This window comes from Oreochromis aureus, linkage group 14 (assembly GCF_013358895.1).
Source record: "Oreochromis aureus strain Israel breed Guangdong linkage group 14, ZZ_aureus, whole genome shotgun sequence".
NCBI lineage: Eukaryota > Metazoa > Chordata > Actinopteri > Cichliformes > Cichlidae > Oreochromis > Oreochromis aureus.
Genome location: NC_052955.1, coordinates 13,698,984 through 13,718,735, shown reverse-complemented (window position 1 = coordinate 13,718,735; position 19,752 = coordinate 13,698,984). Strand labels below are relative to the sequence as shown.

The following is a 19,752-nucleotide window of genomic DNA, read 5'->3' as shown; positions in this document are numbered from 1 at the left end:
GATTTTCCAGGTCTGTGCTGGTTTCTTCGTGTGTTTTTGCCAACTCCATCTAGTTTTTCTGTTTTTCAGGCGTACACAGTGGTTTGCATCTTGTTGTGAATGCTCTGAGGTTAGGGTCTTTAAGTGATCTGTTAATCATTGTTAATCAAAAAAAGAAGGCAACTGGACTTGTTTAGGTTTGTAAAGACGTTTCACATCTCGCAAGGTTTCTTGCGTTCTACAAACAAATTGCGGAGAGTCCGAGGTATTTAACCCCTAGTCAAGGTCCACATGTGAGTCATCATATAATAATGATAATAATAATAATAATAATAAGAATAATGGATTGGATTTCATATAGCGCTTTTCAAGGCACCCAAAGCGCTTTACAATGCCACGATTCATTCACTCTCACATTCACACACTGGTGGAGGCAAGCTACTGTTGTAGCCACAGCTGCCCTGGGGCAGACTGACAGAGGCGAGGCTGCCATATTGCGCCATCGGCCCCTCTGGCCAACACCAGTAGGCGGTAGGGTAAAGTGTCTTGCCCAAGGACACAACGACCAGGACAGAGTGGAAGCCAAAGTGTGGAAAAAAAGCATGGTTCATTACCATCACCAGGGGCTGATGCCTGATTTGGACTTCTGTGAGGAGCCTTAGAGTCTACGATGTAACCTACATAAGGGCTCGCATCGTTGTCCACATTTATGCTCAAGTGTGCTCCAATTACCGTTACCGTAATTACTGTAAGTTTCACATGTGGTGCCAGCTGATAGAAAAATATTTTTTTCTATTAGCTTTTTTTTCAGGGCTAAAAGTATTTGTCCCTCTAGTTTTTCCACTTCTTTCAACATTCAATCGCATCCATTCGACTAGTTTCATCAGTCTCCCTCCAGGTATTTCCTGACATTTGTGAGTCCTTACATTAATGGTATTATTTCTTATACTGAGATGATGATGATTGTGATTCTCTTACTGATAAATTCAAAAACCAGAAATGAACAGGAGGAATCAACAGTGCTGAAACCACTGTGACTTTGCCCGATCCATCATGTGACCCATTGAGGTCACCTGAGGCAAGGTGTGAGTGGAAGCTGAAGCGCCTGGGAAGGGAACCATAAGCCATCACCTCTGTTCAATAATGGTCATTCACAGTGGACATAGATGGCCTTCTTTAGTAGTCTGTCATCATCAGTCCTCTTGGTCCAAATTTCAAGATTGCCATCTTCCAAAGACGTCTTTGTCCTTTAGGTCCAGGTGTACAGCTGACTGTTGCAGAGTCATCTATGCTGTCCCATGCTTTTGTGGAGTAACTGTTTAATTTCTCCTATGTATAAGTCCGAGGATTTCTCTCTACACGGCATATGATAAGCTGTTTAGATAGTGCTGGGTGTTTCGTCCTTGGGATGAGCCAGTTTTTTTCTGAGGGTGTTGGCTCCTTCTTTTTTTTTAAACATCCTCAAGACTGGTTATCCTCCATCTACCAGCTCATTTGTCATTTTTTAGTTTTCCTGCATACTCCTGCTTTCTTGACTGAAACCAGCTGCTGGAAAACCAGCTACCTTCGATATACCTCAGGTAAATTGCTTGATTTACTTTGTTATTTGGTTCACCGCTCCTAACTGACAGACAGCTCCACATGAATCAGCTCTGTGCCACGTGTGAACTCTGTTGTTCATGAATTAATGCAGAAACAACTGCACGAGAAACTTTTAGACTTTCTGTTGGATGTCCAGTTACTTATGAATGACATGCACATTAAAGTGGTACTATTAAAATACTGGAATAAATGTTTTTGAGAAGAAATTGAAAGTTGAGAGACACTAACGTAAACAAACCCTTTTCGAAATTTACAGCCAGGTGCATTATCAGAAAGTTCAGCTACCAATGGGCGATCAAATAACCTCAATTAGTAAATCAAACTGCAATTTTAGAAGAGACGACCATGTGTAATTTTATTAGTACTTAATCTTCTTTTATTAATTCAGGTACTGACTGGATTTAAATATTTAAAATGATTTTATTCCATTAAAAATGTCTGTATTATGTTTATAATATGCTTTATGGTTCATTCAGTGGTTATTAGTTTTGTTTTCCATTTCAGAAGAGCAGATGGGTCTGTCTGACTGCCTTGCTCATGGGTAACAGGTGGATGTTTTTATTTTTTCCTCTCTGAATCTGGTCTTTCTAACCTTATCTAACTTTAATTTCCTGGAAAATAATTTAGCTTTAAAAGCAAATGCACAAGTTTGCCTCGGAAAAAAAGAAAAAAAAAAAATGACAATCACCTCCCTAACCCCTCCACCTCCGTCGTCAGTCCAAGGCCACGCTCAGTGGAGGAGCAGATTGAGTGGGAGCAGTGTTAATGTAATCTCCTCTGTTTAATTAGAGTGAGCGTGGTGGGCAGCTAAAGCAAACCGCATTACCCGCCATCTGGTGAGGAGCATCTCTGCTTTTACCCACTCTCACTATCATTAGCCTCTACAAGACAAGATACAAACACATACATGACAGCTATTTATTCATCCTGCCACTTTCAATACAGACTGCACGCTGCATACCATTTAGAGAGCATGATGAGGCCATACTCATGCTTAGACCTGTCATAAATGCATTGTTCTGTAATTACAATATGTTGCACAACAAAACCTCAAATCTGAAATGTAACTATAAAAGCCACAGACACTGGAGCTTTATAAAGGAGCGTGTGGCATTCCTACTGTGACTTCCTACACATTTAATATACAGGAGAGGCCAAGGAATCAGACTGAGAAAGTAATCTCCTTGCATTTATTATCACTTCGCATACGGATATTACTTTACACAAGAATTAATCCAGCTTTTATGTTGATTTAACTGCAAGCTTATCCTCAGTGGATCCTAAATGGAGGTCTTCAACTCTATCACAAGAGGGCAGTGTGTTACTACAGTTCACATCCAGCTCTGGCTGCGGGAAGGGCTCAGAGCTCAGAGGATTTACTGCTCCACAGAAGGCAGAGCTCACTGGCAGCCAGTAGAGCAGTACAATTATCGAAGCACAGAGGGAGCGAAAAGCTGACAGTCAGAGTGAGTGTGTGTGTGTGTGGCCACTGGGGATTTAAAACCCTGCCCTCACCTCGTGCTGCCTCATTACCTGTGCGGCTTACAGTGGCAACATGTGATTGTGCTATGACACTGCAGACGCACAGAGCCAACAGGCATGCTTTAGCAAAGTTAAGGTTCAGTTCAGTAATTTCTGAATATATTCATTTGATGCCCCCGCAGAGCCCGATGCTTTGGACCTGTCTGCAGGAGGAGGATTTTTTGGCCCGTGTTTTTTAGGCCCTCTCAGATGCATGTGGCACACTTACTGATCCTACCCCTGCGACTGCCATGTTTAGCTGAGGCTTCTTCCACCCTACTTTGCTGTTCAAGTGGAAAAAGACTGCTCCATCATCTCAAATGCTGGCTGAATAACTGCATGAAGCTCCAGGCTTATAAGAAAACCTGTCTCCTTTTTTTCTTTTTACAAAATTGGAGAAATCTGAATTAATGTGCCTATTTTACCAGATAGTCCAATTTTCTTCTCTTTTCTGCCTTCTTATCATTCTGCCTCGATGCTACACATTTCTGCATACTGTAGATGCAAAATTTGTGTAAAGATCCATGTATTCTGTAAAATCAATGATTCATTCATGTTCTGTCTTTCTTTATTTCATCCTCATAGCAAGATTCTTAGTTATAAGATACCCAGGAAAAAACCTGACCCCAAATCAGTACAACACTGTTCTGAGTGATCACCTGAGTGACGACAATGTTCCCTGTCAAAGAATAAGAGGGGCAACTGAATGGTGTGGTGAGTATGAAACGATGTGAATGACGTGCTATGCTTTTCTCAGTCACCAGATCTTAATCCAGTTGAAGGAGACTTTGGACCAATTTGTCACCTTTCTGCACAACTAGATTATTACCGCATCTATAAAAGCTTTATATACTGCTTCCAAAAGTTTTAAAGATAAAACATGCTATTTTTGTAATGCACGGAGGAAGATTTTGGAAAGAAAGCCAGGTTTACAATTTCTCGCCGTTGTTTCCAGTCTTTATGTGGAGCCAATCTCACTGTCTCCTATTTTTAGCCTCCCATTTATCTGACAGACAGAGTGATATAAATTTTCTCATTTATCTCTGCTCCTTTAAATAAGTCTTACTTTAAGAACAAAACACAAAGGTACACACTGGAAATGTGGCAGGTGGTGTTAATCAGGAAGTGCCTGACAGATCTGTGGAGGTGTGTTTAATGCACACACACACACACACACACACACACACCACTGCATTTTGGATTGTGTCCTTAACAAGCTCCACACTTCCCTTCCTGGATCTGTGAGCACTCCAACCTTTAATGTCTGTCTCTGCTGAGGGGTCACAGCCAAAAGCATTATTGGCACAGCACTCTTGACAGCCCACATAAACAGTTTGTTTTTAAATGCCTTGGTAGGCTGGACTTCGGGGGGGGGAAGCAGTTGAGACAAAAGCTGCCCAAACCTTGAAAAACAAACAAAAAAAAGCAATCCCTCTCTTCTACTCAGTTAGAGCCTACTGTGGGATTTCCGAGTGGGGACCGAGGGACCGCATCTGATGTTCAAGGTCTGGACATTGGACAGAGGCACACATACTAATGGCTGAGATAAGAGTGGAGCTGATCAAATCTCAGTGCACCGAGCAGAAAGACAACCCCCACCCCTTCAGAGCGGAGAGAGAGATAGACGCAGCTCCAAACTGGGCAGCAGCCAGCGTCCTCACAGTGGAGCCTCACACTGTGATACATGAATAAATGAATGAATGTGGTCAACACTGGGACTACTGTTATTGTTGTGGGCGCATTGGTGGGGGTGAGGGGGTCTTAATAAATTTAAATTCCTGATGGAGAGATGCATGAGCCAGGTTCTACCCAGGTTGTCATGATCCGTTATTGATCTAGTTTTGTGGTGGTCGAGGTGTTTATATGACAACTGAGACATAAATCCAACCATTATGGTGTTTATTATTACTGTTATTATCATTATTTTTTAAATAGTTTTAAAAAGGAAAGTTGATTCAGCTTCATATCACTTTGAAGCTTTAATTTTTGGTGATTGAGATTATATTTTTATAATAACATATCTGTTTATCAGAGGCGTGTTTCCCATTTATTATCATGTCTTGACTAACTGTTACAAAAGTTTAACAAAAATGGATAAACTTGGACTTGCACTTTGTCTTTGTGGATCAAGAAAAAACATGATGAGGTGTCAAGAGAGGAAGTGTGGTACTACTGTGGAAATCAGGAGTAGCAGTGAAGTATTTGAAGTTGGTGCGGGACATTGGGACAATCCAGTTGGAGTGACAGATGGGTCCAAGGTGGTGGTGGGATTACATTAGGGAGCGTCTCTGAGTCCCTTCTTGTTTGTAGTGGTGATGGACAGGTTGACAGATGAGGTCAGGCGGACGCCTCTGTGGACTATGACATTTGGAGATGACACTGCGATCTATAGTGAGTGTAGAGAACAGGTGGAGCAAGCCTGAAGAGGTGGAGGTATGCACCGAAGAGAATAAAAATGAAAGTAAGTAGAAACAAGGCAGAATACGTGTGTGAATGAGAGGGAGTAGGTGGAAGGGCGAAGATGGAACGAGCAGAGGGAGTGAAGGTCCATCCGAAGTAACAGAAAGCACATAAGAGAGGTGAAGAAGAGAGTGCTGGCAGGGTGGAGTGGGTGGAGATGAATGTCAGAGGTGATTTGTGACAGAAGAGAGAAAGGGCAGGTTTCCAAGATGGTAGCGAGACCTGCTATGATGTATGGTTTGGAGACAATGGTGCTAACAAGTCGACAGGTGGCGGAGCTGAAGATGAGAGGGTTTTTGATGAGAGTGACCAGAATGGCCAGCTGAGGTGGAGCAGTTTAAAAAACACAAAGTTAGAGGAAAGGTTGAGATGGTTTGGACAGGAACAGAGGAGGGATAGTGGATATACTGGGTAAAGGATGTTGAATATGGATGCAAAAGGAAGATGGGATTCATGGATGAAGTGAAGAAGGACAGGTTGGTGTGACAAAGAGGATGAAAGGGATAAGGTAATATTCAGGCAGAAAACAGGGAGCAGCCGGAAGATGAAGAAGAATCTTTTGAGATTCGAGATAACAGAAGCAACTGTAACAGCAAAACCTCACAGTTAAAAGAAAAGAATTTAAAAAATGGAATAAAGTCATTTTAAAAAAAAATCTACATATCAACTTAATATATCCTGATGGCAAAGCATGCGTCTGGTGGCAGAACAATGGATTCTGGATAAAGAAAATGATCCCTCAGCATATTAGGAGGTTGGTTTGAAACATTTCTGTCAAGCATCAGATCAGATCGCATGTTCGCTTCACAAATGTTCTTAACGACTTTGCCATTATCAAAGTTAACGGCCACGCTTTTCCCTTCTTAACAACTACTGATACATTAGACACGACCAGCAAAAACAGAACACAGAGCTACAACAACACCTCAACTGGAATCTGACAGTTTGCTCTTTGTGCTCTTAACACGATCCATACAAGTAAAGAAACAAGAAAGCCGTCATACAGGTATTTCCAGACTGTTTTCCTTGTTGTTTAAATTATTATTATTATAACTTACAGTAGGTGGGTGAGAGGAGGATGTTAGCCAAGCTGAAGTCCATTATGGGCAACACTTCTCAGCCCCTGCATGAGACTGCGGAAACCCTGAGCAGCTCCTTCAGCAGCAGACTGTCACAGTCATGGTGCAGGACAGAGCGCTATCGCAGGTCCTTCATCCCGACGGCAGTCAGACTGTAAAAATATCCACACAGGATAAATACTAGCTAAAATACATGTGTATCATTATCACTCCCACTGCACTTTATGTACATATACAAATAATACTAATAACAATAATTACCTGGGTGTATACAGTAATTATCTGCACACAGCATAGTATTTTGGCTTTTTTGTACACTCATTTTTCTTATTTATTTATCTATTTTTTTTCTTTCTATTTTTATTTTTCCAATATAGCTCTAATCCACTTTTCTTACCATCCCTTGTGCTACTGAGTTTCCCCACTTTGGGATTAAATAAATTCTATGTCTATGTGTCTATTACTTTCAAACATGGAAAACCGGAACAATGGAAAACTTCCATTAAATGATATGTTATATTGTTATATTAGGTTAGAAGACAGTATAAAGAAAACCAGAAAACACATGGAGAATTTCTGCAAAGTATGAAAGCAGAAGCTATTTTCGTACTGCAGCTAGATCATAGACTGCATATTGTAGCACCAGGAGAAGCAAAAAAACAAAAAGGAGGATGCATGCAAGAAAACAGAACACATAAACAAATGCAGGTGCATATCCCTGACTGAAAATGGCTTCATTCATCTTCGCAAACAGTTTCTCACAAGTGAATGGCAGCTATATAAATCACTGTTTACTCGGCTGTCTGAGAAAACAAATTTCACCAGAAGAGGGAGACATGAAATCCCTGTGAAAATGACCAAACAGCAGCTACGCTCTCCTTGCTCTTGTTTGAGTCTGCAATAGAACAATTCAGCTCAACGCTAATATCATCAAATATTATTAACCTCACAGCCCTACCAATATGAATTTCAGCTGCGGTTCCATTACATGCAATTTACGGTGCTGCCGCTATGCTCATTTCTCTGTGTTTGATTTCCAAATAATTCCATATGACACCTGTTAGATGAGCCGAGTAGATGTGGGTCATCTTTTGGATTTGGCCTTGACAGTCAGACGAGGAGGAATTTTCTTCCTGGCAGTCGTTCGATTCACCTGGACTCTAATCCCACACCATCCAAATGATAGAAATAAATAACTCCTGTATCAAATGCTCTTTTAGCTACACAAGTCTAATTCACCGTATCCTCGGAATAGGAATTTAATGTCTCTTCAGGAAATGAATTAATGGCGGGCTCTGAGCTCCTCTCCGAGCGAGTTCGAGATATTTCCTCACCCTCTTCAAACAGTTCACGTCTTCTTCATCACCGCTGTTAATTATTTCATCTATTTTTGGAATAAACGAGTCATTGGGGCCACTTATAATCACCTAATAACACAAAGAAGATGCTTAAAATACAGAAAAACAAGAAAAAAAATTGACGGCGTGTCAGTTGAAAAGTGAAGAGAGAAGAGAAAGTCTAATCTGTCAGCAGGCAGACAGAACAGACTTCATTTTGTTCTTGAGTGCTGAGATGATAGCTTTGGATTTCAAATCATGCGGATTGACGTGATATGAGACTTTTCAACAATCTCCAATAATGACCTTTTCTCAGAACCTACAAACTGCCAGGTAATAACGTGTCTCGGGTGAAAATAGACAATCTTTTGGCACAGGTGAAAAGTGTTACCTCGCATCTCGCTGGAGATGCTCCCCTCCTACAAAGACCCGTTTCAGCTTGCTTCCACAGGCCCCACGACCCCCACCCGCCCCGGACAAACAACAGCTTCATTCTGTGCCACCGCTGCTGACCTCATTGTCTCTTTGTGAAGGGAAAATCCAGAGTTGCATTCTGTTAAATGGCAAATGGTGCATCGACTGCGAGCGGGACAGACCTTTGCACCACGAGCGCAGGCCTACAGATGAGCACGGACACTGCTGACTCTTCTTCAGGACTGTATGCAAGGAAAACATGGTAAGAAAAGGGGAACTCGATATTCACTACACCTTTCCTAATGTACGTCTAATGTATGCATGCCTGACAACAACATAACCGTTACCTCCTCTTTACACCTAGATCCAAACAGCTGTTTGTCCCCTTCTAATGCTTCCTCTCTTTCTAAATAATGTGCCTGTTAACCTGTCGTGTGAAATTTCTAATCGGGGACTGGTCTCACAAAGATACTTTCTGAAACCAGTCTTAAGTTTACTCATAGATTAGTCTAACTGAAATGACACCTTAGCCCCAGGTAAACGTAAGCCCAACACTAACACCATGGTATCAATCAGGGGCACCAAGGGTAAAACGTCTGTTTAATCCAAACATTTTCTGCCGGGGTAAATGGAGCTGATCGTTGCTTGATAAAAGTTTTAATTTAACCAGAATTCACTGTGCCACAGTCATGCTTAAAATAGACAACGCTTCTTTGCACAGTACAGGTTTATCTAAATCTATATTTCTGAAACCGCCCCCAGTCCTGGACTACAAAAACTACATATCCAAAATTACATGTTTAGCTTGCGTCAAACACCACAGTGTTACATGACAGCAGATGGTATGGGATTTATTTAGACTGACTGTGTGCTGTAATTGTATAATTCCAAGTCTGCATCTCACATTTATGGAGAGCTTTATTATAATTACTGCAGTGCTCTCAATATGTTGCTTTTAGAAGCAGATGCTACTTCCACAATCACACACAGACACACACAGACGCTCAGACATCAAAGTAATAAAAAAATTCTCTGAAAATACAAACAGAAAACGCAGCCTCATATTATGAAGTGTAGTTCAATGCTCATTATACTTTAATCACCCAGGAAGAAACGTGACACACACCAGTACAACTCTGACTTCACACATCTGGACCGGTCAGTGTTAAAAATGTCCTCTTAGATAAACCTGACAGACAGAGCGTGACAGGCAGACTCCTGCTGATGAGCAAATGGTCAGAACACAGTTTTTGTCCTGAGTAAGCAAACTTAGCAAAACTTTATAAAATAAGAATAAAATGGAAGTTGAGGTCTGACATGTCCACTGGGGTTCTTGCAGAGTCTTGATGGAGACACATTATCAGTGATTGAAAACCCAGTGGCTGTCAGTCATCCTTTTCACTCTGAGAAAACAGCAGGAGTTGCAGGGGCCAAAGGAGTGCAAGGCTGGTTAAAAGGATTTCAGTCTACTACTCAAGGTAAGCTCCAGCAGTGCACCGCCCGATGGGCATCAGACATCAGACTTCAATAACAATCTTGCTCCATTTGTGCAAAAAAAAAAAAAACACTAACACGTTGCTTTAAATGGAATAATGAGACTTTGTACTGTTGCACAACATCTGCAATGCAGTGCCGAGATGTACAGCAGCGCTTTCTTCTGAAAGCCTAGCCTGTAGATTTAGTGTTGAATAAATCTAACTGTGTCTGTGCTGTGCATCTGTGTGCAATATCTAACAGCTGACATTTAACAGTTTCTCTCGGCTCCCATCGGAGCTCAACAAGCATTAACTCCAGTATTAACTGTTGCTTTAGCTCACAGGCTGGTGAGGCTGCTGGCAGCGGTGTGTGCAGTCGGACTTCTCGGAGGATTAGTTGTAGGTGTCTGGTTTCTAGGTGAGTCATTGTGTCTGTGAAAGAATCTCTAAATGAGCTGAGTAAGAAACAGGAAGTGGAAATGAATGCGCAAACGGCCCAGTTTGAGATACTCAAACGCCTGTGAATCTTAAGGTCAATGTAAATTTAGACAGAGCTTATTGAATCCCATGTTAGCATTTGAAAGGTTCAATTATTTTCTTGATAAATATACAGCAGAAGCTGCTTATCAAAGCTTTGAAAAGCTCACAGAGACATCTTTAGTTGGAATGCTGTAAATGACACCAGAATGCAATACTCGCAAAAACAAATTAAACAGCAGTTTCAAATCCTACAAAAATTGAATATCTAATGTTGACACGGAGAAACTATTCGGGCATGTTTCAGAAAACTTGGGATCAGGCTGCATCATTTTCTTTTGTGTTAACAACACCGAGGAGACCAATAGCTTTAGTCCTGGTAGCTAAATGTTGATTTAATTGGCTGCTCTCTTATCACAGAGCCATAACGTTATAATATGTGTAGAATGTGGGTTGGCATTGTCTTGCTGAAACACGCATAAATCTGACCTGAAAACCACATTGTTGCATTGTTATGCTGCATGACAGCATATGCTACTCTAAAACCTCTAAGTCCTCTCTGCACGCAGCAATAACGGTGCCTTTTACGCACGTCATGTCCACTAATGGATCCCCATACCATTACAGATGCTGGCATTTTAGCTGTGCATTGATGTGCATTGGTCCCTCTCCTCTTTAGCTCAGAGGAAAATGGTTTTTAGAAACAATCTCAGATTTTTAATTAGTCAGACTACAAAAGAGTTTTCCACAGAATTTGCCTCAGTCCATCTCGAATGAGCTCGGGCCCAGAGAACCGTGAGGCATTCATCTTTTAACTTGTAGTTGCAGATACCCGAGTGTTACTGAGCCCATTCACTGATTTTTATTTTAACCAGCTTTTAATGCAGTTCAAGCAACTCAAGATTGTTTTTGTTTAACCCTTTTCCATACATTTATTTAGATTCTCTGAATTTTAATGATATTATGTGCAGCAGATACCTCATTCCTCAAGTCCTTAGCAGTTTTAGACTGAGAATCATTACACTGAAGCTGTTGTGAACCCGTCTCTCTTCTTCTGAAAGAGTCAGCCTCTCTGGAATGCTCTTTTATCCCCAATCATGTTACTCATTAAACTAATCAGCTGTGAGATCTTCCTCTCCAGTTTCTTTTTTCTTATCTAGTCTTCCACAACTTTTCCAGGGTTTTGTTGCTCTCATCAAAACTTTTAAAATCAAAGTGAGAATATATTTTAAGAAAATGTAAACTTTTCACGTCTTTGTACAGCTAGTAGTTAAACACACATTTTTATTGTTTGGCAAATCATTGCATTGAAATGATATTTCCCTAAATCAGGCTTCTGGTGTAAGCAAACTGATACTTTTAAAAATAAGGACCTCTTGGATTTAATGGACTGTCAAACAATTTTAATGGACAAATGTATTATTCATTGTTTGTGTTTTTGGAGCCTTACTTTAATCACCAGCTAAACATCAGGGCAATGTTGGGCTCAGCTGCCCCAATTTAGATTTTTTATTTACTGCATTGAAGTTTCCCAAATTTGATGGAAACACGCGACAACATTCAAGTTAAGATAGAGAAAATTTTGAAAAATGAATCTGTTTTTTAATTAGCTGTTTTCTAATTAGCTGGATTTGCAGATAGAAATGAACAATATTTAATGACATTTTATTGCTGTCTCAGACGCTGGTCCGTTTTGGGTTCTCATTCAGATAATCTGGTAATATTAGGAAAAATCAACAACGTTTTGCTGCCCATTTTGCAGCCTGATTAAAAGATTATCTCTTTTAATCCACTTTTAGTCAAACTTTTGCTGAGGCCATCGTCCTCCCAAAGCCCAGTGGGGCTTGGGGATACAAAGGAGACATCCTTCTGCAATGTGACGGAGGATATTTCCGCATCGGACTCGCGGAAAGGTCTGTGTTTACTCCCTCGTGGTAGCGTTTCTTTCACTGTTTTATGAATTATAATGCAGCACGTTAATGCGTGGCTGCTTAGCTTATTGTATGTACTTCATTATATCAGGTCATGGGTCACCTCTGAAGTGTTTCTTAATTGAATAGTAACAAAAATTAAAATTCAGCAGCTGCTACTTGTTGTCTTCTCTTCACTCCTGAGAGATGCCCATTGACCGACATGAAAACATCACACATAATGATCTGTTTCTACTGACTACATTAGCATAGATACTTGTGTTTTCCTAATCATTTCCCACTCATAGAAGAGGCTTGATCATTAACGTTGACTGAGAGCTTGTCTCTGGAGGGATTTTCAATCAATCAGGTTCAGTGTTTTACAGAATCAGTCCTGAGAACTCCCTCCTGGAGATCCAGCTGGGGAAGCTGCCCACCTGGCTTCCAGTATGCTATGAGAGGTGGAACTCTTCGCTGGGAACACTGGTCTGCAGACAGCTGGGTTATCTGAGGTGATGCTTTTTCGCAGTCCTGCGAGGATCACACACTGCTTCTTTATAGCACCATTTAAAAAAGCTGAGAGCCCATTCTCAAACTTGGTTTAATTTTAGGCTGAAGGCTCACCTTATTTATGATCTATTAATACCTCATTTATAATCTTGCTTCACACCTCATGAGACTAAATTATCTCAATACTCGCTCCCACCCATTTTTCAAATGTTCCCTTACCAGACTGACCAAGCATAAAGGAGTGAACCTTACTGATATCGGGCCAAACTACACTGACGGCTTCATACAAATTACCTCAGAACAAAAGAGCAGCCTGGAAAATATGTGGCAGTTCAGGTAAGGCAATCTGTCAGAGGACATCACACTCATAATGGTGCAGGGAAAATTGCGTCCGCTAATACATTAATTATGCATCATTAGTTACCCAATTTATTTTCATTTAGGAGGAGTTGTATCACAGGGAAGGTTATCGCTTTGCAGTGTTTTGGTGAGCAAATTAAACTTAACTTTTAATTTGAGTTTGCGCCTCGCACAGAGGCCAGTAGTGTTTTTGTACAAAAGCTTTATATCGGAGCAGGATGAATGATGGCGTCTGCTGCTGCTCTTTCTGACCAACCCAATTTCGTTTCGTTTTGATGAATGGATCTTTAGAGTGTGGCACACGAGCAAAGCTACCCAGGATAATCGGGGGCGTGGAGGCCACGCTGGGCAGGTGGCCCTGGCAGGTCAGCCTTTACTACAGCAACCGTCACACCTGCGGAGGCTCCATCATCACCAGTCAATGGGTAGTCACAGCTGCCCACTGTGTACACAAGTAAGACTGCTGACCTGACAAGTACTAAAGGTCAGAGGTTGCAGCCACGATGAAGGATAATAATCAGTCATTAACAGCTGTACCAGTGTAGCAGTATCAGTATCTACTCTCTCTTTTCTTTTCCCAAATGTCAGCTACAGGCTACCTCAGATATCCAGCTGGGTGGTCTATGCTGGCATTGTGACCCGCAGCTCTGCTAAAACGGCTCAGCATGCAGGCTACGCGGTGGAGAAGATCATCTACAACAAGAACTACAACCACAGGACCCACGACAGCGATATAGCACTGATGAAGCTGCGGACCCCGTTCAATTTCTCAGGTCAGTCTCATCGCAGCACTTAAAAAAAAAAAAAAAAAAAAAAAAGTACTTTGGCTTCAGTTTACCTTTTCATATGCTAATAACAATTTATCATAAACAATATAAGTGCTATTGCTATGCTAATTTTTCTAATCATAACAAGTGATATACACTTCAAATGAAAAGGCTCCCAATATCTTTAACATCTCACAGAATCAGCTGTTAAGATTCACACATAAGCTTACAGTCTCAGCAACAATTAAAGCACCGCCTCCAGATGTTTTGAGACATTGAAATTTATTCTCCTTCCTGGCTCCTGAGGGATCTTTGGGTCTGTCTTTGTAATTTTGTTTCTTCTTTACCTTACAACATAAGGAGCCTTGAAATGACTATTGTTTTGAATTCACATAAATAAAAATGAACCGAATTACAGATGTAGCTTCCAAAGGACAGAATACATGAATATGCAAATACTGTACAGTGTAAAAAAAACAAAACACAAAAAACCAGGCCATCATATAGAATCCAATGAGAGAGACACAGGGCTATTTTTGTACACAATGCATTTTATGTAGATTCGGTTATATTTAAGTTATTCTGTGAGTTTGTATGGCTGCTACCTTTTTGTTTGCTCTGATCTCAGTGGGAGACAACTTTCTTTATGTTGTATACAGGACCACAGTTGGCTTCTCTATCATAAAAGCTTCCTTGTTTTTCAGCTGTGATTTGATATGAGCGTAGAGACTAAAGAGAAAACAGCTTTCTCGTGACAAACACTGAAGTCTAAACGTGGTAAAACACGTCTCAGTGAAGGGTGGTTTTATAACACTTCTTAACATGACTTATGAATCCAACCATATTTGCAGTACAACTTAATGTCTCTTGTAACTATTTAAATGTATTAAGAGGCAAAATTCCTCCTTTTAACTAGACACAATCAGGCCCATCTGCCTGCCTCAGTACGACTATGACCTTCCAGGAGGAACACAGTGCTGGATTTCTGGATGGGGATACACACAACCCGACGGGGGTAAGATGTTACTACACTGCTCTGCTCTTAAACAAATGCATCTCTGCTACAAATCTAATCCATACTCAAATGGTGACAGAGTGAGCCAAGTGTGTTAGTGGAGCAGTCCTAAATTGAAACTTTCACCCGTAGTTCATTCACCCGACACCCTGAAAGAGGCGCCAGTCCCAATAATAAGCACAAAGAAATGTAACAGCTCCTGCATGTACAATGGAGAGATCACAGCACGGATGCTATGTGCCGGCTACACAGAGGGAAAAGTGGACGCATGTCAGGTCAGAGGCTTGTTTTGACCACTAGATTTAGCTTGTCTTTTATGAGTAGCTGTAGTGAGCAGTGTTTGGGCCTACCTCTCCAGGGGGACAGTGGGGGCCCTCTGGTTTGCCAGGATGACAACGTATGGAGGCTGGTGGGGGTCGTCAGCTGGGGAACAGGGTGTGCTGAGCCCAATCATCCTGGAGTTTACACCAAAGTGGCCAAATTCTTGGGATGGATCTACGAGATGATAGAGGTAAACAGCATCTTTTAATTCTACAGTGAACAATAACTAACTATTTACAGGACAGCACAGAGGTTTAGTATCATTCGATACTTCTTTATTGATCTCGATAGTTAAAAAATACACGCAAAACACATGATCAGCTTAATTATAATTTCATTATATATATATTTTTAAAAAGTTAGCTCCACTTTTGCCAGTTTTAAAACATTATGTTGAGAGAAATGCATCAAAGTAAGCCTGTGAAATAGGTCATTTGTTTTTATAGAAGTACCCTGCTGATAACAACTCTTTGAACGGAGGATATTTACATATCATGGAATACTTTTTTACAGGGATAATACTTTTACTTATCTAAAATATTACAATAAATTCTTATATCACTACACTGCAGAAAGCGCTAATTAGTTTCATCCATTTGAATTTTTTATTTTTTTTTATTTTGTATTTTCAGCCGGATAGAGATGGAAACTGTAAAACAGAACAGCGATTTCTAATATTAATTCTTTCCTTATTTTTGCAGAATTACTGAGGAGGGCTCATGACAACAAAAGGAAGGAAGCTTCTGATGAAACTGGTGGAAACGTTAGAAAACTACAGTTATACATGATACTTTTTATTTTACGTGTCAGTTATATAATGTACACATAAAGACAGACTGAAAACATCAACATGCATTTTTACGTTATGTTTTTCATGTATTGAAAATAAATTATGCTTCTTATTGTCATGTGTGGTTTCTGAGCCGCAGTTCCGCATCTCACCGCCTGGTGGCAACAGTGTTACGTTTCATATAGTTTCTATGGCAACTGACAACATTGGCCTAGCTAGTGTTAGCGATTACAACTAATGAGCTACAGAACGTAATTAGTTGTTTTGTTTTGTTTTGGTTTGGTTTTTTTAAATATTTGTGTGATACTGCTCCATATTTGTCGGATATTTAAGGTGTTTCTATAACACATGCTCCTCTATGACACTGCTGACCGGCTGGTTTTCTGACGCACAAACTTTTTCTGCTAACTAGCTAGAGTTGGTAATAAAAGTACGACAGTTACCTTAACATGTGCTCCACTGGCAGTACAGAGGATGTTTTGCAGCAGATGAGCAAACTGTGGTCCATGCTGGATGATCTCTCTGAAAATGACCCTGCAGCCTACCGTACGCTTATAGAGAAACAGTTGAAGGAAGGAGCTGAATTCAGAGCACCGCCCGAGCTGGACTCCTGCCTCTGCACTGAAATACTGGTGAGTTTCATTCGTGAAGGCTCCTTCCTGTGTAGGCCCCACTCCATACTGTGGTCCATACAGGTGTTACTCAGCACATTCTTTGGTTCAGCTAGAAAGGAAGCCCACCTTTATTCCTCCAAAACATAAATAAATACTCTAAATTCAAACACAAATTAGGGAAAGTTAACTGTAATAGCAGAAAATTTAGGATACAGCTCAGTACCCATCATCAAAAAAAAATTTTTAAAAAAAATGATTCAGTGTCTCAGGTCCTGTCATTGGTACAAGGAATTACATTACAGGAGAATTTGGATTGGGAACAGCACTTACTCTGCAAAAGGCTCACCCAAGTAATGCAGGCATCTGATGGTGGAGGAGAGGGACTGCCAGGAATCGACTCAATGTGCAACAGCAGTCCTCTAACCTTAACAAGGCTGCTGAATGATGTGGGAAGGCATAAAACGAAGAAAAATCAAATGTAGTGAGCTATGGAATATGAAAACAAAACAGCCCACATATGATGTTCTGCTCACTCCAGCAGTGTGTCCCTTGTATGCAACCCTCAAACACATCCGGGTGGGCTGCAAAAGCAGTCTAACACATGGAGGATATAGTTGGTGACATAACCAACTAACTTGTCTGTAGCTATTAGTCAGGAGAGTATAGACTAACTGCAACTCATTAGAAGTTAAAGCCACCTTTCTGCAACAAACAACCTTCATCTGGGAAGGTGAGAAACAGCATGTCAAGCCCTATCTTCCTGAAATATACCTTTACACTTGAAATCAACCTGCACCCAGGTCTGGTTCTCTGGTCCAGTTCCTGCCAGTCTGTCTTCACTGTAGAACTGATTGTCCCTTGGGAGGATGCAATCAATAAGGCATATGACAAGAAGAAAGCATGAGCAAGCTGAGAGAGAGGACCAAGGCTGGAAAGTGGAGGTCCATTCAGTGGAAGTGGGCTGTAGGGGCTTCGCAGCCAGCTCCACAGTAAGACTGACGAAGGAAGTAGGCATCAGGAAGGGCAGCCTAATACAAGTTAATCAAAAAGCTTGCCACTGTTGCCAAAAGAAAGTAGTCACAGGGGCTGGCTGAAGCAGAAGGAGACAGTGTGGCCTGCCAAATTACTGGTGGGTGCCATGTGAAATACACCCAGGTCTGATCAGCCTGTGGTGGGTCTGCTTTGGCTAAGGGCATCTTGTGAGAAATTATGGAAATGCACTATGAAGCTGGGGTACAAAGCTGATGATGTGTCGCGCTGATGGATACATACCCATATGGTCAGCAGCAAACACCCCATCTAGATGGCTTCTCCAACCCACTCAGTTCTGTGTTATACTGACAGGGATTATAACTTCTAGCCCTATTAATTAGTATAGTCCATTACAAGCTGTGAAAGCTTTGTCATCACATTTCTTGTTTTTATCCAACCAAGAGTAAAGTAATAACCTAAAAATATTTCTGCTGAGGAGCTGTAAGCTGTGCTTGCTTTATATATCCTAAAATACACAGGCTGCATGAGAAACACAGACTTTTACTTCACTCTGCAAAGATGCTAGACTTTTATCCACTTAGAACTTTGAAATTGAGTTTGTTTTGACAGATCCTTTTGATAGCACTGTGTTTCTGTGACAGAAACCAAAGAAAGGCCTGCTGTACATCAACATATGCAGCTGGAAATGTGTGCCTGCGCCTCAGGATCCCAGCAGGCTTTTACCAGTGTACACTGGAAAACTGGAAACAGGCACAAATGAAGATCAAGGTGTGTGTCAAGCTGCAGACCTGCCATTTGTATTACATGACACAAGCAAGAAAGTCATACTTTTTCCTTTACAGGCTGGTATACTGTGCTGGATGTGGCATTAAATCCTGTGTTGCTGCAGGAAAGTAGGGAGAACAAAGCAGAGATTAACCAGGTCTATATGCTGGCCCTGAGCTTTGCCCAGAAGCAGCTTGGGATGACGTTATCGCAGGAGTACAGAGTTGTCAACAGTAGCCCAAATAGTAGCCCAGATGAGTTGCACCGCCGGCTTGGATTTCAGAAGTTGTCCAGTGCCCCCAAACAACCCGACACAGGTAATGCAATAAGTCTGTCAACCCTGACAAGCTTTGATAAGCACTTTATGTTGAACCCGTGCTCTTTACCCACTCTCCTTTCACCTCCTAAAACAATTTTCCTGATAATCCATAGTCCTTTTTTTTTTTTTACAGCCGGTCAGACACCAGCTGCCCTCCTGCAGCACATCTCCTCCCTACAATCAGAAAACCAAGAGGACTCTGCTCCTCAAATTATCTGTAGGCCTGCAGAGAAAATAAAGAAGGATTTGATCCAGGTCATCTCCGCCGCTTCTGTGGGGCCTCAGAAGCCAGAGAATCGACTCGAGGTGAAGACTGATGCAGCAGGAGTTCCTGACAGCGTGGAACTGATGGTGGAGCTGCCAATGGTTTGCTCCATGTCAGAGTGCCAGCTGAGCGTGTCCAAGGTTAGTGGTTACACACTCCCTTGAACAGTTATAACGAAGCACTTTAGAATCCAGTGTGTGTCAGTGTGTAGCTGGATGTCATAAGAAATACATAATCGACCTGTAGCGAGCCTTAGTAGCACACTGGATGTATTTTTCTCTGCAGGATGACGTCTTACTGGAGGTGGAGGATCTTTACTATTTGCTTGTGGACTTCCCGAAAACTGTAAACGAAGACACCGCGTCTGCCATCTTTAATAAGAAGAAAAGAAGACTTACATTGAAAGTGAATGTGCTGTGACCATCATCCTTAATTAAGAAGCAAATGTGCAGTGTTTGTTAAGCTAGCTAAACACTGGCATTGAAAATGCCTCAAACAAAAACAACAAAACTCCTGTTGTGCAATGTACAAATAAAAAAAAAAGAAGAAAAAAGCACTGAGAGCGCATTGTGCTGTGGAGGGACCCGTATTCTGCCTCAGAATTCAAGTTAACTAACAATAAACAGCTTGCGTGTAAATTGATCCATTTCCAAGAGCAACATGTTTGTGAAACAAATATGTAACAGTGTCCCTTTGTGCTGTGTGGGCTGAGGCTCAGCAGCAAATTTAATTCTAACCCCCCTCCTCAAAATTAATTGACTTTAATGACAATCTGTGGA

General features: G+C 41.2%; 2 protein-coding genes and 1 long non-coding RNA gene across 3 annotated transcripts; 2 read left to right on the top strand and 1 right to left on the bottom strand.

Annotated features, from left to right (window-relative positions):
- Positions 1 to 6,564: 6,564 nt before the first annotated feature.
- Positions 6,565 to 16,575, bottom strand: LOC120432835. The gene is made up of 3 exons (XR_005608117.1): positions 16,461 to 16,575; positions 15,257 to 15,401; positions 6,565 to 6,793 (listed from the first exon to the last, which is right to left on the bottom strand). It is a non-coding gene; the product is annotated as an uncharacterized LOC120432835 (long non-coding RNA).
- Positions 8,585 to 16,057, top strand: tmprss5 (transmembrane serine protease 5). Its single transcript, XM_039598078.1, has 13 exons — positions 8,585 to 8,654; positions 9,732 to 9,870; positions 10,205 to 10,285; positions 12,144 to 12,257; positions 12,631 to 12,766; positions 12,987 to 13,100; positions 13,208 to 13,251; positions 13,416 to 13,578; positions 13,713 to 13,897; positions 14,808 to 14,906; positions 15,039 to 15,181; positions 15,265 to 15,417; positions 15,929 to 16,057. The coding sequence occupies exons 1-13, from the start codon at positions 8,652 to 8,654 to the stop codon at positions 15,935 to 15,937; spliced, it is 1,383 nt and encodes a 460-aa protein (XP_039454012.1). The 5' UTR covers positions 8,585 to 8,651; the 3' UTR covers positions 15,938 to 16,057.
- Positions 16,208 to 19,615, top strand: pih1d2 (PIH1 domain containing 2). The gene is made up of 5 exons (XM_031759702.2): positions 16,208 to 16,649; positions 18,266 to 18,392; positions 18,467 to 18,706; positions 18,842 to 19,113; positions 19,259 to 19,615. The coding sequence occupies exons 1-5, from the start codon at positions 16,467 to 16,469 to the stop codon at positions 19,391 to 19,393; spliced, it is 957 nt and encodes a 318-aa protein (XP_031615562.1). The 5' UTR covers positions 16,208 to 16,466; the 3' UTR covers positions 19,394 to 19,615.
- Positions 19,616 to 19,752: the final 137 nt, after the last annotated feature.